General features: G+C 45.3%; 1 protein-coding gene across 1 annotated transcript in view; it reads right to left on the reverse strand.

Annotated features, from left to right (window-relative positions):
• The window catches only part of Tcerg1l (transcription elongation regulator 1 like), a 183,019-nt gene that overhangs the window by 130,631 nt on the left and 29,535 nt on the right, over positions 1–22,853 (reverse strand). Inside the window, exon 4 of the mRNA XM_031388667.1 lies at positions 14,487–14,684. Coding sequence (XP_031244527.1) covers positions 14,487–14,684 — 198 coding nt within the window. The remainder of the gene's footprint in view (positions 1–14,486; positions 14,685–22,853) is intronic.

Below are 22,853 nucleotides of genomic sequence, written 5' to 3' on the forward strand. Positions count from 1 at the left end.
CTCTCCCTCTCCCTCTCCCTCTCTCTCTCTCTCTCTCTCTGTGCATGTGCATGCATGTGTGTGTGTGCATGTGTGTACACTCTGTCCAGCATAGCTACATATGTGGACCTCACTATATAGACAGGTAATTGAGATATAAGTCACATACCTCACAACTCACACATTTACAGCACACAATGAGTGACTGCTACTAGAGTAAGGGTCATGTGCCCATCACCACAAGCAGAGTCAGAAATTCCACACCTGAAAAGGAGCCCTAGGTCTTCCTTTGTCCACTTCCTCCCTTGTCACCTAGATGTAATCTTTTTTAAAAAACAAAACAAAACAACAACATCACCAAAACCTCACCTGTGTATGGTCTGGTCTACTAAACACCTATTCTAGATGTTTAAGGAAACAGTCCTAGAATATAGAATATATGAGCTATGACAACTTTCTTTCAGTTCTTTCCGTTGCCTGTCTATGTTGAAGCATGCATGGGTCCTCATTTTTTTTTTTTTTAGGCTGCTGAATAGTATCCAGACCACATGTAATATATCCACTCATGAGTTGATGGGCATTGGGTTGCTTTTGTGATCCTGTGGAATGCACATGTGTTTGCACATCTCTTGGATTTGTACCTAGGAATGGACCTCCTGAATCGCAAGGTAACCCTGTCAACTATAGAGGAGCTGCCTGGCTCCCTCGTGAGGGCTCTGCTAGCTTGCAATCCCACTGAGATGGATGGGGCAGCTTTGATTTTTACCAATGACATATCACTATGCACTTTTTTCCTTTTCATGCTAATAGGGTATGGTGATTTGAATGAGAAATATTCCCCATCCCATGGTCTTTTGACATTTGAGGGTTTGATTCCTAGTTGGTGGCTGTTTGGGGAGGTTTAATGCGGTTTAGGTTTAGCCTTGCTAAAGGAAGTACATCACTGGGGACAGGCTTCCAGTTTGCTCTCTCTGCTTTGTGCTTGTATTTGAAGGTGTGAGTTCTCAGTGTCCTGCTCTTGCCCCATGCCTGCTGCTTGCTGCCATGGCTCCCTGACACAATGGACTCTTATCCCTCTGAAAACACAAGCGCAATAAACTCTTCTATAAGTTGCCTTGGTCAGGGTATTTTATCACAACAGCAGAAAAGTAACAAATACAAAGGGTGAGAATGGAGTCTTACTGTGGTGTCAATGTCACTTTCCTGATGGCTAATAATGTTCAGGATTTCCTTCTGTGCCCACCTGCCATTGAATTCCTTGGCCATTTTTTTAAGCTGTTTTGTTTTGTTTTGTTTTGTTTTGTTTTGTTTTGTTGGGGTTTTGTTTTGTTTGTTTTTAAGCTGGTTTCTTGTCTTGCCTGGGCATGTTTACAAGTGCACATGAATCTTTCATAAACTTCCTGACATATTGGTGGAAGAGTAGCCATACCAGGTCCACAGTATACAGCTAACCCCACAAATACATGCAAGCTTCTGTGAGAATCCTGGCATGAGCTTCCTGGAATCCTTACCCTGCCCTGCCCTGCCCTCCACAGCCACTCTCCATAGCATAACCATCTCCACTCTCTATGCCAGAGAGCCTCTTTCTGTTACTTCTTTCCCCAGATGTCACCTGAGAAAAATGAGTACAATAAAAATTATAGCTTACTCGATAAAATTATAAAGATGTTTGAATGTAGTTGGGATCCACTTGATACAATGTGGGCATTAAATATGCAAGTGGGAGTGTCACAGAAACATCTTGGCATGTGAGTCTGGAGTCAGGGAAGTGGTCAGGCTGAACAGAATTCATGGGACAGTGACTGGGGCTGTGAGACTGGGTAGCTTTGGCAGCTGACTTGTGGTAGTAGAGTGTGGACTTGGAAAGGGGACCTCAGGACTGAGCCTGGTCAGATTGTTTAGAGACAAGAGAAGATACAGCTCAGGACATAGGGTACTCCATATAACAAAGTGGGGCTAACCTGACTGGGCATGGTGCAGGAGAGTAGTATGATGAGAGAAAATGATGAATGCTGTCAAACACTGACAAAGGTTCAGTCATAGCGACACAGGAGATATATACTTCTCAGATATGGAAAAGCACAGTTGCTGGTGACCTTGACAGGAACAGTATCAAGGCTGCGGATGTACTCACATTTGCCAGAATTGAGTCCAAAAGAAATGAGGAGGAGAGAGATTCGATTGGCAAGTATATACATTTATTGGGATGAATCTTGTTTAAAGAAGGGAGGGAGTGCTGATATCCACTCGGGGTCAGAAATGCCACTCAGCTCCGTGTGAACAGAGCCCAGCTTGCTCAGGAATCAATGCATCCTTCCTGGTAGAGTGGCATCTTGGAGATCACCTTTGGCTCCACACTGCATTTCCCTCACACCCAAACGCTCTGCTAACAAGCCTGCTGCCTGTACCTTTAAATGAGGTTGGTCCAGATCCGACTTCTACACAGCATCCTCCACCATCTGCTTTGTCCAGGCCTTTAGCATCTCTCTCCCACCTGGATAGTCACTATGGTGCTTCCCGGCTCAGGTGGCTGGCCAAGAACTAATAAATGCACATCCAAATGGCATATAGTGCAAAGTTCTCACAGAGATAATACAATATAATACTCTCTTCCTACAGCCACCTTGCCTCTATTTGATGTCTGGCTGACAAAGAGTCTTGACCCAGATGTATTGCAGAGGTATAACAGCTGCTGCCCTTACCATAAACATGCAAGACTGTGTCTCCTGGCTCTCAGAGTGAGGTGCTTTCAGAGCAGAGATTAAGATTTGCCCAAGTCCCAAGTTGGACTAAGCCCAAAAGTGTCCTGCCCTGTAAAGACTTTGTTTGTTATGAACCCCTAAGGACATCCAGGCCAGCTCCTGACAGGGCTGATTATCTCTAGGGAAGATCGGAGCTAGGGATCTAGTCCACTGATGTAGGTAATCATCTCCTCTTGGAAATAGGTGGCCTCCTTGCACTCACTTCAGATTGTCCAGAATCTTATCCAGAAATGGCTCATGAGTAGGGAGTGGTTGACTGACTTAATGAGGAGGCAAGATAGGAAACTACTATCAAAGAAAAGTCAGATCTTCTCTCTATTTTCTTCAGAAAAGCCCATTATCTTAAACAGATATAAAAGCAATGTTCTGCCACATTAGGAGACACCACTCCGTTGGAGGAAGGAACAGAAGGGAAGCCAGGGGGCTTAGGAGAGGCACTGATGGGTTCACCATTGATGCCATCTAGACCCCAGAAATCAGCTTCTCCTCAGGTCTTAGGTGTTGTCTACAGCCACCTAAGGATGGTCACTTCTCCCATGGACACAAACACACCAGATCCTGGCAGTAGAAGTGTATTCCTTCTTTCAGAGATTTTCACAATCTCTTTTCTTTCTAGAAAAGTCTCAGCTGCTTTCCTTATGACTGTACACACTGCCATATGGTGCAGGGCTCCAGTTAAAGCAGAATATGGTTCCATCCGGCTGCCTCCCCTGGCTCAATTTGGCTCAGAGCTGTACCTGCATGCCTGTGTGCGCACACGGGCTCTGCACATGAACAGCTTGTGGATACAAAGGCTCAAATCCTGGCCTCTCTTTTCCAAACCATCACAAAAGAATCAAAACATCAACCTATCAACCTGGCAAATAAAAATGTAAGGGACAGAAAGCAATGCTCAGCACTTACTCCGAGAATGGATCAAACAGAGGTCTCTCTGCTTCTATAAACAGTCCACACCCACTAAGCACCCAGAAACAGGGAGCAGACACCACTTAGACCTGGCTGGGTTTCTGGGAAAGCAACCGGACTGTGGAGGTTTGAATGAGGTCCCCCATCGTCTCAGGCATTTGAATACTTGCTCCCCAGTGGATGGCTGTTTAGGCAGGATTACTAGGTGTGGCCTTACTGAAGAACTATGTCTCTGGGCAGACTTAGAGGTTTCACATGCCATTTTGAGTTAGCTCTCTCTGCTTCTGTGTTCAGGTGGTGATGTGAGCTTTCTGCTATTATTCCTGCCACCTGCTGCCATGTGAGCCTGCCAGGAAAATGATAAACTCTTATCCCTGTAAAACTCTAAACCCAAACAAGTCCTTCTTTCTTAACTTGCCTTGGTATGGCTGTTTGTATAACAATGGTCCTCACAGGCTCACAGACTTGAATGCTTGACCTTTTAAGGTGGTGTTACTTGACAGGGATTAGGAGGTGTGCCTTTGTTGGAGGAAGTGTGTCCCTGAGGTTAGGCTTTGGAGTTTCAAATGCTCAAGCCAGGCCCAGTGTCTCTTTTTCCTCCTGCTACCTTCTAACCCAAAATATAGAACTCTTGGCTACCTCTTCAGTACAAAGTCTTCCTGCATATGGCCATGCTTTCCATCATGACAATAATGGACTAAACCCCAGAAACTGTAAGCCAGCCCCAATTAAATGTTTCCTTTTTAAGTGATGCTGTGGTCATGTTCTGTCTTCACAGCAATAGAATACTGACTAAGAGACTTGGCCATGTTTTATTAAAGCAACAGAAAAGGAACTAATATGAGGGTGTAAAAGTAATGAACACATTGGCCATGTATTAGTTAAGATAATGGGATGGATGAGGGCTGGGAAAAGCTGAGGCAGCCCACCAGAGCCCACCTGCCCCTGTGTGCCACTATATTCTACAGACATCCTGGAGGACTACCGTGATGACTGACGGGGCTTCTTGATGGAATCTCCAGCCCATCATTTTAAAGGGGCTAAATTTGTTTCTCTGTTGCTCTGGTAAAATACCCCAACCAAGCAATTGAAGAGAGAAAAGGCTCATATTCAACTCATAGGCCAGGACACTATCCATCTTGATGGGGAAGTCAAGACAATAAGGTTTGAATCACCTGGTCACTTTACATCCTCAATCAGGAAGCAGAAGACCTAAATACCATTCACCTCAATTAACCTAATCAACATAATCCCTCACAGACCGTGTGGCCATAGATTCAGCAATTCCTCAAGGCATGGGGAGGGTCTTGTCTCCTAGGAGAATCCAGATCCTGTCAAGCTGATGATTAGCCATTACAAGGATGAAATACATGTGCAGAATCTAGCAGAACATACCCTCCCCATTACTCACATGCTGCCTGTCCACCTTAACTCACGTAAGGCTAATGGAGTTGAAGCTACTTTAATTTCTAATCTGTGCTGTCATTCCACTGTGTCCAAGTGAGAACTCATAGCAATACCTGGGGAATTAATGACGTAATGAAAAGGAAATCAGCAGCCAGAAAAGATGCTGATAGTTTGCCAACTGCTGACCTAGAGGCCATCTTCCCCAGGAACCTGTCATGGCTGTGACAGGACAAACTGCCCCCAAATTAGTCTGACACTCTGCATATATTCCTGGCTGTTCCTTGATTCAGAGCCAGATTGAGGCTTCAGCTGGGAGAAGCGGAAGGAAGTGTCAACTCAAAGACTGCAAGAGGATGAGAAGCTAGCCCCAGATCCCCTGTCACCACTCCTAATGAGAGCAGCAAGTCAAGAGAGAAAGAGAGAGAGAGAGAGAGAGAGAGAGAGAGAGAGAGAGAGAGAGAGAGAGAGACTGACTTATGAGTGAGTCCCAGAAACTTATGCTCTGAGCTCAAGGCCTCAGGTGTCAAAGTGGCACTCAGTCCTTACTGAATACTCCTGGTTCTTAGGACTAAGACAATGAAAATATGGAACTCTGCCAGCTGAGTAGCCCAAGCCCCAATCTGAGTCCATTTAGTTATACAAAGCTGCAAACTTTCTAGTACATTCCATTTCCCACTCTTGGTTCTCAGTTTCCACTTATGTCCCATGTTACTTTCAGGGAAATTGAGGCCCTACTCTGGACAGACCAGAGCCCTAAAGTGAGCTCCCTTCAGTCCACTGGCTCAGATACAAACTTGACCACAAGATAAGGAGTCTACAGGAAGGACTCATGCCTGCACAGCTCTCCAGTCCTGCAGAAGGGTTAGCAACTTTCTCTCCAAGGCCCTGCTTAACAGCCCCTAAAACATTTTGTCCTGTGCTCTGGTCCAACCCTCACAGCATCCCCCCCTAGCACAACCTTCACACTCCTCTGTTGAGCGAAGGTAGAGGCATCACACCTTGGATCACCACAGTGAGTACTGCCTCTCATTAAAACCCAGTTATCTTCCCCTCCTCTACTTCCACCAAAATCAACTAAATAATAATAAAAAAAATCCCATAGATTAGATGAAATACTGTGAAAATTGGATTTGTAGTGGGCATTAACATAAAAAACTTAATAAGCTAATTCCAAGGAAATGTGCATAACAATTAACAAAAGGGTGGGAGAGAAGAGACTGCTCATCATTGGAAGAACTTTGAATGGCCAGAAGGTAGGGGCAAAGGCAGGCAGCATCTCCCACCATCAGGGAGTGGATATCAAGACTACTGTGAGACAGAGTAGCCTGCTATAGTGGCACTGGTGGAGAAGAGAGAACACAGGCTCCATGAATCACTTGATCACCCTTACTCACTGATGGCAGGAGCAGAAGTCCATGGGGCCAGGATAAACAACAGCATGTAGGGTTCAGAAGAAGTAAAGAAAGAACTGGCATATGACCCAGACTTCCCTTTTCTGGGTGTACAACCAAATGAATGAAGTGGTCACCTTTTAAAGAAATCCCTGTTCCTTGTAGCATTGTTCCCAAGAGTCAAAATATAATGACAAGATATTCAATGAATGACTGAAGACACTGATGTATACATAGAAGATATTATACTGGATGAAATAAACCAGGCACAGAGAGAAAAGTGTGATGTGATGTTATCACATGAGAAATCTAGTAAAAAATAAATTGAAAAATTAGTCAGAGGGGAGCATTAACAGTAGCTTTATGCAGGATAAAGTTTAAAGATCAAACATGTGGCTAAAGATGGCTCAGTGGTTTAAAGTGCTTATTGTTCTTGCAGAGGACCTGGGTTTGGTTCCCAGCATCCAAAAGTGGCTTATATATGTTTGAAATTGAAGTTCTGGGCAATCTAATGCCCTCTTCTAGCCTCTGAGGGTTCCTGCACATATGTAGTAAATATAAACGTACATAGGTTCATACACATACAGGTAGGTAAAATAAAAATGTAAGTAGGTAAATAGATAGATAGATAGATAGATAGATAGATAGATAGATAGATGATAAATCTTTAAATACCAAATATATAGGGTGACCTTACCACTAACAAGGATGATAGTTGATCTTGAGATTATAAAACAAATCAGGTACACCCATATGGATGTCTACTTGGTTAGCTACAGTAACCATTCCACTATCTACATATCTCATAATTCATGTCACATGGTTTAAGTACAGACAGTAAAACATAAGGCAGAACTTTTGAGTGAGTGAGTCTATGTTAAGCATCAGAGATTAAGATGCAGGAAGTGCAGGCCTCCATCAGCAGCCTTAGACAGGCAGAGCGAGATACCCAATGGAAGTGGATAGCTGTTGGAACAGAGGGCTGAGGTGTCCTGAACAGCCCTGGGCAAAGAAGGTGGGCTTGAATCCTGCTATAGAGTAAGGCCTGCTTGTTTAAGAACATCTGCATAGCACAGCTAGACATTAAAGGAAGGAGGAGCCCAGGAGTAACCTCATACCACTAAATTCTACAAGAAATGCATAAATGCCACAGGAAGGAGAAATTTCTGGAAACTGACTCAGAGACAAAAAACTTGACACCTGAGTCAGTAATAAACTCCATGAAATCATTAAAAAAATTTCAACAAATTAAAAAATCAAAGTAAATGGACAAAAGAGCCCTGACTTCAAGAAACAGATCCTTGGTACCAAGATTCTTTCAAAGTAAATGAATAACATCTATGGCTGCCTAGGAGACACTGGACACAGGCATCATGGGATACTGTAGCCCCATTATAAGGCACTTCCAGCAGAGATGAGGCCATAGAAACATCCATGGTTGCCTCTGGGCAGGAGCAGACTGACACCTGGTATGGACAAGTTTTCCTTTCAGGGAAGGAAATGGTGCTGGGATAAGGCAGCTGGATGCTCATAGCACAGCAGACTTACTAAATGCCAGAACCGTACAACATAAGATGGAAGTGTGCTTCATTTTACATCTTGAGGTTTTCTGTTTGATAACTCAAATCATGAGTACATTAGTTTCCCCCAGAGACTAGGGTAGACACATTTGGAATCTACAAGGGATGAGCATCTGCATGGCTATGAGAGAGATTCCTTTTCACAGAGCCCACTCATCCCTCAGGTGACTATCATTTTCCCTGCAGATGGCCCATCACCAGGCCCCAGAGCTCTGACACCCTATAGCATGCTTGAACTGCCTCCAGGATCAACGTCCCCTTAGACACATACCAGAAGATCGTATCATTAACAAATGGTTGTGAGCCACCATGTGGTTGCTGGGAATTGAACTCAGAACCTCTGGAAGAGCAGTCAGTGTTCTTAACCACTGAGCCATCTCTCCAGCCCCAGGAGTGTACTCTTTATTTTGGTCCTACAAGGAAATGGATAACAATGCTGGCTCTCACTCCAGGGTCTCTCTGCTGAACACTTAATATATGTACCAGCTACTAGGAGGTGAGAGGCCTTAGCTGTGTCCATTCAGCAGAGAGTTATTGACAGACAGCTCTTCAAGGTCGGTTATATGTAGTGGAAAGAAACATGTGAACCTGACATTTGAGGGGGCGGTAGAGGGGAGAAAACTAAGCAAATATCAATACCTAAGGTCATTCCTGGCCATGATAATTGTCTCAAAGTCAGCATACAAGAAAGTGAAGGAGGTTATTCCAGAGGGCACCGTGGAACGGGGATCTCGGGTCATCTCTCCAATCACCAATGTCTTAGTGGTGAACAACCGGCCATATGTGGCACTGAGAGGGTGAGAGAATAGCACTCTCAAGAGAAGTAGCCTGTACAAGGACCCTGAGGCAGCCAGGGGGATTGCTGTGCTTAAGGTAAGAAGAGTACAAGAGAGGCAACATCCTAAGCTGGCCACAGACAGAGTGGGGTAGGGGTCCAGCCTAAGCCATTGAGCCCGTTGCTTGGCCTATGGAGGTGTACTTGCTGCTCTGAGGCACCCTGCAACAGTTTACTTACTAGAAGACTAGGGAAGGAAAGGGGCTCTGCCTTCTCTGTAATACATAGCATATTGAGATCTATTATGAAAAACACAAGAGCCTGTGGAAACATAGGACATCAGGTTGAGAGGGTTCCAGAATGAGGCCACGGGAATGCTGAAGGTGGATGGGTTATTTCAAGGGACCTGGAAAAGGCCCTTAGGAGGGGCACCAGCAGAGTGTGGTCAGAAACAAAGAAAGAAAGAAATCATCACTGCCCAGCTGTTCTGTGGCAACAAGGCATGTTAAATTTAAACCAATAAATAGTTCTGGAAGCAAGAGAACTCAAAAGCATTTGAGCGAGCATTTCTCAAAAGGAAGGTGGCGGTGCTCTGTGGCATTTCTGAAAGTGTCCCCAATGTCCTCCCAAGCATAGGGCATCTCTGCAACCTGTGTGAACAGGTGATCTGCTAGCATGAGATTTAGGAACACACTAAAAACACAGTCACAGAAGAATGCATAAATGTGGCTTGTTTCTGTTAAATTCAGCAGAGCCCCACTAAGCAGCGTGCAGCCTGGCCAGGGCTGACACATCTGCAAGAGGAAAAGGCATTGCACGAGCTGCAGAGGAAATGACTGCAGGGAGGTTCATTACCTCTGGAATGGAAGGGGCCAGGTGGAGAGAGATCAATGGCTGTGTCCTGCCTGCCCCCTTTAAGGGAGGCAGCAAATGTCTTCAGCACTAAAGTCCTTTGGGGTGAGGATATATTTCCAGTTTCCTTTTCAAAGACAGAGTGGGTAGGATATCATGGTGGAGACAGCAAATGCAACCCCCAAAGTGTGAAAACTCCTGGGGTAGGTGGTGGGAATGGGAGGTTCTGGGGGAGTGATGCTAAAAGGTGGGCAATATGGTGTGGGGGACTCCCACTGCACAAGCTGTCAACAGGATTCCCACAGAGGCAGTTCTACCTCTCCGTGCCCCTGCTTTTAGTAGGAATGCAGGCTCAAGGCATTCTTATAGAGCTCCGTATCAGAGATAATAAATACTCAGAGCCTTCGGCTTGCTTGTTTACATTCAATCATGATCCCCTCTAGGCAGGGAGACCTCCAGGTGCCAGGCACTTGGGAGTCTCAGTAATTATATTGCTACAGGGTTTTTGAGTTTTTGTCTCTGGAAATCTCTAAAACCATAGTATGTATTGTGACACTTTTTATTATAGTAGAGGAAGGAATAATCCATGTAGTTAAAAATAATAATAAAATAAAAGAGGGACCAACTTTACCCTAAGCGGGTGGCTCTCTGTAGTCAGAAGTAGCCTAGCAGCTGTGGACTTCCCTAATGAGAGAGCTGCCATCACTTGAAAGGCCGTGGGCAACCCTGATGCCCTGGGAGTTCTCGGACTTGGTATGTGGCTTAGCTGGCAAGTCACTGGGAGACAAAGAAAATCGTCACTGCCCAGCTGTTCTGAGGCAAGAAGGCATGCTAAATTTAAACCAATAAATAGTTCTGGAAGCGAGAGAACAGGTGGCGAATGGTCTCTGCGGCAGATGGTACTTTCTAATATTTGTATCTGATTGTAATTGGAGATACTAGAGACAGTGTCTCCATGCTCCCATATCACCTTCCTCACTTGAGAGCCTTGGAAAGGGTGGGTCCCACTTTAAAAATAAACTCTATTATTCTTTGAAGAAAAGCCATTTTCAGATACTTCATCTGATGGGGAGGGCATCAGGTACCTGGCTCGCTTTTCCTAGAAAAGGTCTGAGTAAAACTTGGCCCAATGACTGCAGGCCAGGCCAGTCCATTTTGGAAACACCAGAAAAGCATGACTGCTCTGCTCCACATCCTCTGCCTCTCTTTTTGTCTTTGACACCCAGACTGTCCTACCATTGAGACAAGGATGTGATGCCCAAGACCTCTGTTCCCCTGCATATGTTTCTTTTATAATCTGAAATCCTGAGGAACAGTGAAAAGTGAGCTAAAATGTGTTGACAGGAAGGTCCCTGTTCTGTTCTCCTTTCCTGGTGGCTCAAGCCACCAGCCTGCACTGTCAGCTGAACAGACAAGTCTCCAAATGAGCCTGCTCCTACTCCAAACTGTCCTCTGTGCCAAGGGCGGACTCAGGGGCAGGTGAGTAACCAACAGTATTAGATTCCACAGATGGACAGAGCAGCTCTTCTCTACCCAACAAGGACCCAACAGGATGCTGTATCAGGGATGTTACTGAGTCCACAGATCCACATCCATATCCTATTCTTCACTGAGGAGTACAGGATAGACAGGCAGTCCAGAAGAGGGACAAGTTCCACAGGTGTCTGGCCTGTGGAGAGCAGCCACAGGCCTTGGCTGTGCACATTACACATCAAAGGAGACAGCCTCATTATAACTGAGCTAGGAGCTGGCCCCTGGCTCTTTGCATACAGGTTTAGAACTCCACACACACTAGGGCTACAGACTTAGTATAACTCCTCTGGCGTACTTCTCAACACAGAAATATTTCCTTCCAGTGCTTCCGACTAATGGAACACACACACACACACACACACACACACACACACACACACACACACACTGTCCTCCCTGCCCAGCAGAGCTTATTCATGTTGCCCCAGTACAAGGTCTTACAGGTTTCTTAAATGATACTCTAATTTAAAATAAGGGTTTTATATGGAGGTAAGACATGGGGCTGTCATAAAGATTGCAGGGCCCAGCCCCTACACACATGCTGACATAACCAAAATCCATTCCCAGTGGTTGTGTGATATCCCAAAGAGGCAAAATTGTCCTCAGTTGAACCTCATTAACCCAAACTGTATGAAGCCTTTGGGGCATCTGGCTTTTTACATCAAGCAATAGGCAGACTCATCATCTCAAATGGGAATTACCCTTCCATCATGCAGTTTGTTCACTGCAGATATACCAAAGAACACAGACTGCAGACAGGCTTGCATGAGCAACATACTGTATCAGACCTTCCTCCCCTGTCCATCTAAGCCTGTCTCCTTCACCTCACTAAACACTGAACCCATTAAGGCCTTTGTCTTCCTCCGGATCCCAGCCTGGTTCATCATTTGCAGGAGTGTCTGGAATTTCCTGGCAAATTTCCAAGTCCTCTGAGAAGTCTGTCCCTTCACTTCACTCATTTCATGGACTCCTGAAAGTAGCTTAGAAACAGGTCTGCAGCTCAATGGCTGTCTTAGTTAGTGTTTGTATTGCTGTCATCTCTCTCTCTCTCTCTCTCTCTCTCTCTCTCTCTCTCTCTCTCTATCTATCTATCTATCTATCTATCTATCTATCTATCTATCTACCAAAAATAAGTAACTTGGATAGGAAAAGGGTTATTTCATTTTACAACTCCCAGATTACAGTCCATCACTGAAGGAGTCAGGGCAGGAACTGAAGCACAAACCATCTCGGGGTGCTGCATCCTCTCTCGCTCCCCATAGCTTGCTCAGCCTGTTTTCTTATAACACCCAGTACTACCAGCCCATGTGTGCCACTGCCCACAGTGAACTGAGACCCCTGTACACCAATCATCAATTATAGAAATGCACCACAGGCTTGTGCACTGGCCAGTCTGGTGGGGACATTTTCTCAATTGAGCTTCCCTTTTCCAAAACGACTTGAGCTTCTGCCAAGTTTGCTTAAAACTAACCAGAGCAATGGGCAAGTTATGAATCCTTCCAGCCCTTTTGGAAGTTCAAAGGACACTTGATGTGGCTTTTTTTTTCCACAAGAACTATACCCAGCACCCTTCAATGGCCTCTTGTGCCCAGTTAGACAAGAGACTCAGGCCAACAAAAGCAGGTGGCCACACCTCCCAAAGAAGTCCTGGCTTGGCTACTCCTGGATTTCACTAGAGCTGGAAGGAAAGCCAGCAGACAGTACAGTATCTGGTTTCAAGATAAATTTCATAAGCACCAGTGGATTGAGGGGTTTTAGCCCACAGCTTCACACAGCAGGAATGTGGGCTTCAAACGCAGATTGCTCAAGGGCTGGTTCACTAGCACACTGGAATGGAATACAGATTTCATTCTGGGCCAACAAGTGTGCTACTGGTCAGCTAGTCTGTGAGGCTGGTAGAGGAACACAGAGGCCAGTTGGAAAAGACTGTGTTAGATTCACCAGAAAGAAAACCAATAACTGAGGGCACACTATAAACCTGGAACATTGGAACATTGCCTTGTATGCATGTGAGAGAACACGTGTGTGCATACATGCATACATATGCTTATATGTGCATATATGTGCTTGCTCTCATCTAGTGATATGTTCCCTGTTATTGAGAGTGTAGCAAATAACGACATGGTTAAACATCCCTTATCTAAAGTGCTTGGGATGCAAACTGCATTGTCTTTGGAATATTTCCAGATCTTGGAATATTTACATATACATAATAAGACACCAAGTCTAAACACAAATTTGTTCATTTTCTATAATATGTACACAGGCTTGAGTTGATTTTACATAATGTTTTAAACAATTGTATGCATAAATAAAGTTTTCTAAAGTGGAATTTTCTGACCTCTGGTGTCGAATCAGTGCTGAGAATTTCTGGCTTTGGGTTTGTTGATACAGGATTCTCAGTCTGTCTCCTGCAGACTTACTGTATAAACTCTGCCACAGCGCATGACCAACTCTCAAAAGCAACTAAGATTCAGGGATGGGAGATTTACTCTATGGCATTCCAAGTTAACATTGCTATCACGTTTGAAGAAACCAGCATTGCACAGGACACGGGGCACACTGATTTCAGTCAACAAATACAATACAGAAAGCGGCAAGCACATCACATGAACACATCAGATAATGTGGCCAGTCAGAGACCCATTCCACAACTCAAGAACCCACACCTCTGGACCTCTGCACTCCAGGATGATGAGATACCTCAAGTTCATCCTCTCTAATTCTCCAAAAAGGCTCAGTACCCTGAGGACCAGTGGTTCAGGGGCCATCATGCCTCTTGTTCCCTGCCCCTGTCAGATGGACAGGACTTCCCATATGCCTACAGTACTATCTCAAATCCTAGGCAGGATTAAGGAGAGTGGTGTCCAGCTTAGCAGTGGGACTTGGTATATCACTAGCTAGGTCAGTGCTCTTCTTGGGTGAGTTACCCTTGCTCTCTGACATGTGTCACACAAGGAAATGACTGAGATCCCAGGGTCATGAATTATCTACGTGAGTTGTAAAAGGGTCTTTACAAAAAAGCCACATGGGCACAATCAAGCCATGCTTCATGGAGTCCATGTGAATTTGTATAGTTTGACATTGAGCAAGTCCCGCACAATCTCAACTGAATACCCTCCCATACTGGATCTAGCCTCCAATAACCCACAGCATGTGTCCAAAGACAGTGACCAAGACACTGAGACCCGTGTCTAAAGACAGTGACCAAGACACTGAGACCCTTGGCCCAGCTGGCCCTTCTTCTCCTGCTCAATTCTGGGAGCAATTATGGCCTTTCCAGTTGGCACAATGTTCCTACCTGAAAATGGGGCAGTCCGGAAGGGGATTCTGATGGGAGTCAATGTCAGGAAATGACACGGCTGCATGATGGAGGGGGTCAGGTCCCGGAGTTCCTCAGGGTCTACAGAGACCATGGCAGTAGCTGCAGCAGCTGTGGCAGCAGTGATGGTGATGGTGGGGCCTCTGCTAATTGGCTTAAGGCTGTCATGGCAACCACCTGTGGGAGAAAGACCAAGGTCAGCACTTTGACACACACATCCATTTCAGGTAACAGTACACTCAAAACAAAACAGGTGAAAGTAACACTGCTCCCTTCAAGGACATCCTGTACTGGTTAGCATTGTCCCCAAAGAGAATCTTATCCTTCAACATATACACTTCACTGTGTGATGGTCAGAGTGCCACATTACTGAAGTCACCAAGGAAGAGCCAAGACATGTGCACCATAAAGGAAAATAGAGGCACTGTGGTACGCATGTGTGATATGGATCATCTGAAGTGACCTTGAGGATGATACTAAGAGAATCAAGAAGGGGAGGCTCTGCAAAAAGGAGTGATAGTGGGCCAGGGTGGGAGGAGTTCCAAAGCACTGGGACTCAGGATGCTGACCACTTGTTCCAATCCAGCAGAGAAATCAGCACCCACTCAGCTCTCCCAGATGATCCTAATACAGAATCTAGGGATGATAGCAAGGTGACTGACAGTAAGTAATTCAGGCTGCAAACTCACTTTTAAACATCAACCTTACACCCGTACAACCAATCATCTTTAGCAGCTGACAAGATGCTAAGCAATGACCAAATGGAATGCCTGCTTTCCTGAGATCTTTCCAAAAGGAAGCGTACAGTGAACACACTTCTCCAAAGTTGGTTTTATGATATAAGTTGATGGGTATAAGTTAAGGGAGATGGACCAATGAGTGGGTCTTTATTGAGGGGCAATCTTTATTGAGGTGAGGACCCATGGCACAGTTATTTTGGAATGGGAGAATGAAGCATGCTGGACCCTGGGAAGAAGGACCAGAAAGTGTTCAAGTTCTGGGATAGATGCTGCCCCCACATGGTGCAGGAGCTTTGAGGAAACTGAGAAGAAGAGTGGAATAGAGCAACGTGCTTGGCACAGGCTAGGCAGATGGACACACGTGAGGATGACAAGGTTTGCTGCAAGTGGGCAGGTTCACTCAGCGGGAGAAAGATCTGCTTTCCTCTCATGGTCCCATTCTGGCTGCCTTCTGTATATAAACAATCAGGGAATGGGGTTGAGTTCTAAACAGGCTCAGAGACAGGGTGTTGAATATGAACCTCAAGGGAGGCAGCCACAAGGGAGACAGAGATCTGAAGGCAACCAAGAAAGTATGGAATATTATAAAATCAGATTTTAAAAAAATAGCCATAGGAGGGGAAATAAGGTCCTCACTGCACATGTCCAGGTGGCAAAAATCATAGTTGATTTTCTCTCCCTGTCTTTCCACATTTACAAATCCCCTAAGAGGGATACAGACCATCTTTTAAAATTACACATACAGAGCAATTAAGCAGGACCTACTGTGCTCCCCCAAATCCCTCCATAATTCCCTTGTCATTACCACTGTCCCCAGAGGGCTGCATGTCACCAACCATCAGCTCAGAGTGACACACTGTTAACTAAAGGCCAGCTTCCCTTCCACGAATTCTTTTCTGGTATACACCCTATGGATTGTGACAGATGTAAGATGTATTCACATAGCATCCAATACAAGAGTTTAACAACAGGCAGCTGCTCCACCTGCCCCTACTGTTCCAACCCACCCCCACCAACACACACACACACACACACACACACACACACACACACACAAGCACACACACCAACACACCCAGCCTGATCCCAAAACAGTAAAGTCAGACCTTTTGCAGAGCATCATGTAACTGCAGGCCTCGTTGTGCAACCCTTTCAGTGCCTTTGCCTCTGCTCAGTGAGCTGCATTGCAGTTCCCTTCCTATCTTTGTTATGACTCAATAGCACATTTCTTTTTATCATTGAATAATATTTCATTATAAAAAAGTACCACCGTTAATTTCCCCCTCGCCTGCTGAAGGGTGTTTTGGCTGCTTCCAGGTTTTGACAATTATGCCCAAGGCTGCTATAAGCATCTGCACACAGACTTTCTCGTGGGCATGCTTTTGAGTTCCTTTGGGTAAACCGCACAGTGTAATTGATGGGGCATGTGGCACGGAGGCATCGGTTTTGTTTGTTTTTAATTTTCAGACATGTGTATGCTATGTGTGCACGGTCCTGTGTGTTCGTGCAGGCAGGCATGTGACAGGGCACACATGTAGAGGACAGAAGATAGCCTTAGGCATCACCCTTCCATCTTCCTCCTAATCTCTTGGTTGCTATTGTGTATGCCAGACTGCTGGCCCAGAAGATTCCAGAGTTTCTCCTGCCTCCATCTCCCATCTCACCATAGGAGTTCTGAGATTACAGACACATGCTTCCACATCCAGCCTCACAGGAATTCGAGGGATCAAACTCTGGTCCTCAGTGGGGTAATTGCCTTGTGGGGTAATTAGTGCACAGAGGCACCTCTCCAGTCCATGCTCAGCCTTTAAGGAAACCTCCAGATCATCTTTGTTCCCCACCCAGTGAGTGAGCACCCTAGCTGCCCACAACCTTGCATATGCTCTGTGTCATCTGTGTTCTGGGTCTGATCCTTTCTGCTCTGCATGTAATAGACTACCAGTGTTGTCATACACACGTTTGAAGTCAGCGCTATTAAGAATGTACCACATTCATGATAGAATCACACCACGGACAACTGGTGAAATGGAGCAAGGGTCCTGTTCCCCACTGAGGCCTGTGCCCTTCTCTCTGCTAGAAGTCCGAATGAAATGGGAATGCATCATGATGCCCCTGTGTGTTTGCCTTTATCATAATGAGTTACATAATCAACAGATTCAGTCCCATGTAGCTTCCAATAACCAATGAATCAGGACACTTCAAGAACAGAGTACGGCCTATGTGTGCCATATTCACATCTTCACCCTGGTCATAGGTGCTCCTTGTTAGAAGTAGCCTCCCTGTTACAAGGTGCTCCCTGTGAGAAGTAGCCATGTGTAAACAGCTGAGCCAACATATCATTTTATTCCAGCCACCATAAAACAGTGCTGGGGGCCAAAACACTGTCAGAACCTTGGGAATGGAAGGTCAGCTAACAAGGACATCTTGAATGTTCTGATGGTTCATCATGAGTCAGGAACTTCTCAGAGCATAGGGACACCATACTTAGGGGACCGTGCGATCATGTCTCCCCTTTATGAGACAGAGTCAGGATTCACGATCTCAGCCGTGTGCCACCTGGTGAAGTTTCTGAAATAAACTTGCTCTATTCTTTGAGATGAAAGTGACCTTGAATAATGAAAGAGAAAGTTACCATTATAAAAGAAACAGATGTTAGCGCAGGTGAAAGCATTTTGCAGTTAGAAATACGAAAACGTTTTTAATCACCACGTGATTTCTGTTGCCAAAAATCATCTGTCAACTTAAAAGCAAAATAACTATGACTCATTAATCTTCCCTTTAAAAACTGAAAAGATTTAAAAAAAAAAAAACCATGTTGAGTTCATTTTGCTTCATATAAAATTGTGCCACCTCTCAATGTGTTCACAATATCTGTCAAATGCCAGTGGTAACAGAAAGTTAACAAGCACCATGGACAGCATCTGGCATACCACCACATCGGAGGACACTATCTTTTTGTTCACAGCTTCAGAGGGTTTGGCCCATTCACATCAGGGAGGGCGTGGTAGAGTAGTACATCACCACCAACAGGATGCAGAAGTAAGAGTGAACAGAACTAGATCATGCCAAGAGCTAGCCACCAGAGACATGGGTTCCTAGCTCCTCCAAGTAGACTCTGCCTCCCCCCATTCACTACTTACAAGATGGATTCACTGTGAATCCATCTGGAAGTTCATCTATGCAGCTATCTGAGCTTTTATGATCTAATCATCTGTAAATAGCCTCTCAGACACACACACCCCGAGGGATCCTTTACTACTTACCCACAATAGTTTTCAATCTAATCAAGTTCACAATCAGAATTCACACTCGCAATACTGGTGGACTTTGACAGAGAGATTCATGGTTTACAATGCGTGGGAGAAAGGATAAGGCTGCTGTTGACTTCTCCTTCTATCTCATCTCCCAACCCTGGATCACAGCCGAGCATCTCTGTGCCAAGCTGCACACAGCTATGGGATTGAAAGACAATATGATAGATGCAAGGCACGAGGCAACAGTGGCCACAAATAGATAAATGCTGCTGGGTACCTGCTGCTTGAGAACACCAGCCAGGAAATGTGTGGAGCCAAGAGAACCCGGACGCCAATTGTGCCCCCTGAGATCTGCCTCTCAGCTGAGTTTGGAGTATGAGCAAGTAAGCGCTCAATAACCTGTGTCAACTGATAAATAATGACAGGAACTTCCTTTCCCCAAAGGACTTCAGAAAATCCCTTAGTTGAGTAAATAAATAGTAAGATAAGATAGGTACAACCAGAAAAACCTGCTAAGCCAGCAAAGAGATAAGCCAGCAAAGCCATCCCATAAGGATTACTTATAAAAGTCAATGTTTTAAGCAAACCCATGATTAGCTAGGTGCTTCCTTGAAAGCAGCATGGGGCTGGGTTCATGAGACACATCTGTATAGGTTCCACTTCAGCTGCTGCTGCCCTTGATCTTGTGAGGCAGGCAAGCATAGAAGACAGCTTATATCCTGGGACTCCACCCCTACATGGTTTGGAGTTTATGCACAGCTGGATTCTTTAAACAATGCACTTAGTAATCTTCTTCCTTCAACTATATGTACTGTAGATACAACCCCTCCCCAAACAAAACACCTAGAAACCTGAGAACCCCTCCATCCCTCACCTGCAACAGGATGCATGTATTCTCATCTTTGAACAAAGGTAAAAGTTTCCCGACTTCCGGTAACAATCAAATTTAGACAGTTTCTATTCAAGAGTATTCCTGCTGTGTCCAGGTATAAAGAATAGAAAGGCTAATCTGGCCTGAACTGGTTTTGAGTGCATATGCAGTAAGGTGAAACTTTGTCCTCTGGTAACCTTTTAGAGAGACCCCTCTCTACCATCTTATGCATATGCAGAATTGGTGTGGATATGATTAAAGCCATATACATTATAGAATGGAGCATGGGTAGTACATACATGATTAAATAACTCAATCTATGAATCAAAGTAGATAATTCCTCCTTAAACCCATAACACGAACCCTAGACTCAAGACCCAGGGCTCTAGAGTGCTCTTTCTCAAGTGATCCACTGCCAATCTTAACAGTGCATCTTTCTATATTTTAACTATCATTTTTCTCCACATAAATTCATCTCGCTACTTTTGCAAATCTGTGCAAGCATTATTTTCAGTTATTTGGCAGAAAGGCCAAAACCCTGGAAACATCTGGCCCAGACCCTGACCACTGTTAACACTCTCTGCTGCTGGAGTTTTCAAGGCCACCCCACTTATCTTTGCTCTCAAACTACAAAGGAACTGTTTGCATGTTCTTTGAAGGCAGTCCTCAGAATGACATGCAGAGGAGATCTCTAAATGCCTTGCTGTGGCAGAGGGATGCTAGGCTTCATGATATACCTCCCCTTAAAGACACATCTGAGATTGAAGTGCCCAGACTCTTCAGGGCCATGGACACAGGAGACATCTGGTTGCCAACAGCCCTGGCTTCAGAAGTGAAGGCAAGCAGTGAGTTCTACATGTAACCTACAGGGCAACTGATGTGCTGTTACTGTCTCCTTGGAACCTGCCTTCAAACTCTGAAACTATTTGGGCTGAAATTTGCTTTCCTGGGACAAAACTGAAATGATAAAAGTGTATGTAAGGTCTGGGACAGTGCCCAAGCAGGGGCTCCAAAGCCATAGACATCAGGTTGATGTGCTGAGCTGGCACTGCATAGAACCAAGGATGTCCCACAGATGGCTGGATCATCCCATATCTCTGACCATGTTCTACTACAAGTAAGCCCCTCAGCCCTTAGTATCTCCTTATGCTTTAAAATGGAGAATGTTGGCAAAAGGACTCTAGCGTCCATCCTTAGATATTATTGTTAGTGGTCATGAATAGCAGTGGCTACAGAATAAGTGAGATGTTAAATATTCAACATTCAAATTTTATAAAAGAGGGAGCCTTGACTATGACATGCCACATCTGTCAGGGAGGATGCCCATTTGGGGCAAACTTTAGGACTCAAAGTTGTGGAGTGTTGGGTAAACAGCAGAACGGTGAGAACCTCTGCTGAGCAGAGTCTGATGAGCACCAGCTGTCACCCTCTCTGCTGAGAGAAGCATTCAAAGAAATAAACAACCATTGGTTAGCAATGTCTGCTTAGCAAATGGTTTCAGCTCTGGTGGAAATCCTTCAGGCACTGTGCTACTGACCGGTAATAATTTCTGCAGCAATGATTGAGTGATGAGGATGGTGGGCTCTCAAGGAGGTTTAATGTGTGTTGGGTGGGATGGGGGAGGCATGGTGGAGAGACCATGGGACTCACAGAGGGCATTGGGGAAGCCATCAACAGTCTTTTCATTTCCATTCTGTGCGAGCACTGGTTTCCTGTGCTCCAAGGAATAAGAAAATCTGTTAGGATTCAACCATGGTTTTCTGGAAGAGTAGCGACAGGTTTCATGGGTCTATGAGACAAGCTGACACAAACCCAGCCTCCTTGTGTTTGAACTGTGGCTTAATGATGCGGCCAATATTTGCTTGTTTTGCTGTTTGTTCTGCTTGTTTTCTGAAAGAGCCATCTAATTTCTGGTCTCGTTACAAGTGCTGAAGGTGCCAAGGAAGCAAACCTGCAAGCTGTGCTGGACCATCTGCTGAGCTCCATAGGCAACACTCATCTCACATGCCCAGTGAGATCTTGCTGGCTTTCACAAGGACTCACTGCACTGTTCCCACCTACACTCCCAGGGCTAGGAGCAGCATAGGACCCTGATGCTCAGATTACCATTTGTATAGAGCACCCATGGCTGGCAAGAAGAACAACCCTTAGTCACCACTTCTTTTCCTGGTCCGGTTCTATTTCTCAGATAATGACCTTCAAGAATGAGGGAGGCCACACTCTCAGGCAACCTTCCAATCAGTGGAGCAACACAGGGAGGCACAAGGATGGTGTTGGATTTCAGTGGCCTTGGTCACTTTACTGGGCTTAAAAGTTCAAATGGGTCGCCTCTAAGACTTGACTGGTCCACTGAGTCCTAGTGTTCTCATTTTCTGAGAGTGTCTTCTTGATCCTTCAAACATGGGGAAGTCTCAGGGGGACTGTGTGTGATGCCCTCCTATCCCAGTCAGCACCCCTACGAGACACCAAGGCTATAGAGTGCCCTTCAGTGTTGGCTACTACCAGCTAACAACTTGTCCAGGTAGGGTATCCTTTCAAAACATACATGCATGGAAGAAGCCCTTTGCTAGCTAGTCACTGGAATTTACACCCTGGGAATCATCCTAGACATGAATCTGGAGCAAGGGGAAAGCAAAGAGACCTGGAATGGCAATGCACAGCTGAACATACACAGGTACCCAGAGCCAGATGGGTGAGTAGCGACAAAAACTGCACCCTTCCTGGGGTCTACCACACTCCATGTCTAGCCAGAGCTCAGCTCCTTTCAGACCCCAGGCAGCATCTTAGGCAGAGACGTTCCAAAGCTGCTTCTTCTTTCAGTCTCTCCATGTAGAACCTAGCCAAGAGCTGTATAAGCAGAGAATCCCTGCCAACCAGTGACAGGCTAGAAGGCCTTCAGACAGGAATGACGGGATTGTGACTCGGTCCTGGTCTGACCCTCCCATGGCAGCTCTACAAGCCACTCTCATGTTTGCTTTCCTTGAAGCCTCAGCCTAGGAAGAGTATTGTCCTTATGACAATGATGTCACTAGACTACATTCCTGGGAACCACCACCAGGACACCACGCCTGCGCTCCCATGTATGTCATCCTGGACAGGATGTTGGAGGCCCTGGAAATGGTGGAGAACAGTTTCTGTTCAGGGCTTCAGTCTGTTATGTTGGTTTCTCTGCTGAGTTTGATGAACTACTTTGAGCAAAGTCTTGCACCAATTTGTCTGACTCCAGGGAACCTGATTGCTATGCACACTCGTCTACTCCAGTCACATCCAAAATATCGGGGGTAAAATCCTGATTAAGGATAAGAGGCAATAAGAATCCAAAAGGAGTTCTGTGCCTCCTGGATTTCAGACAGTCGCTGGTATATCCCCTAACTCAGACGTGTTCCAGATTAGTCTTTCCAATCATGAACACGGCCTCATATTTAGGCATAAAGGTAACCCAAGAAATGATTCGTAAATGGTTAAGATTGGGCATTGTCTC

Source organism: Mastomys coucha, unplaced genomic scaffold (assembly GCF_008632895.1).
Source record: "Mastomys coucha isolate ucsf_1 unplaced genomic scaffold, UCSF_Mcou_1 pScaffold21, whole genome shotgun sequence".
NCBI classification, from domain to species: Eukaryota; Metazoa; Chordata; class Mammalia; order Rodentia; family Muridae; genus Mastomys; species Mastomys coucha.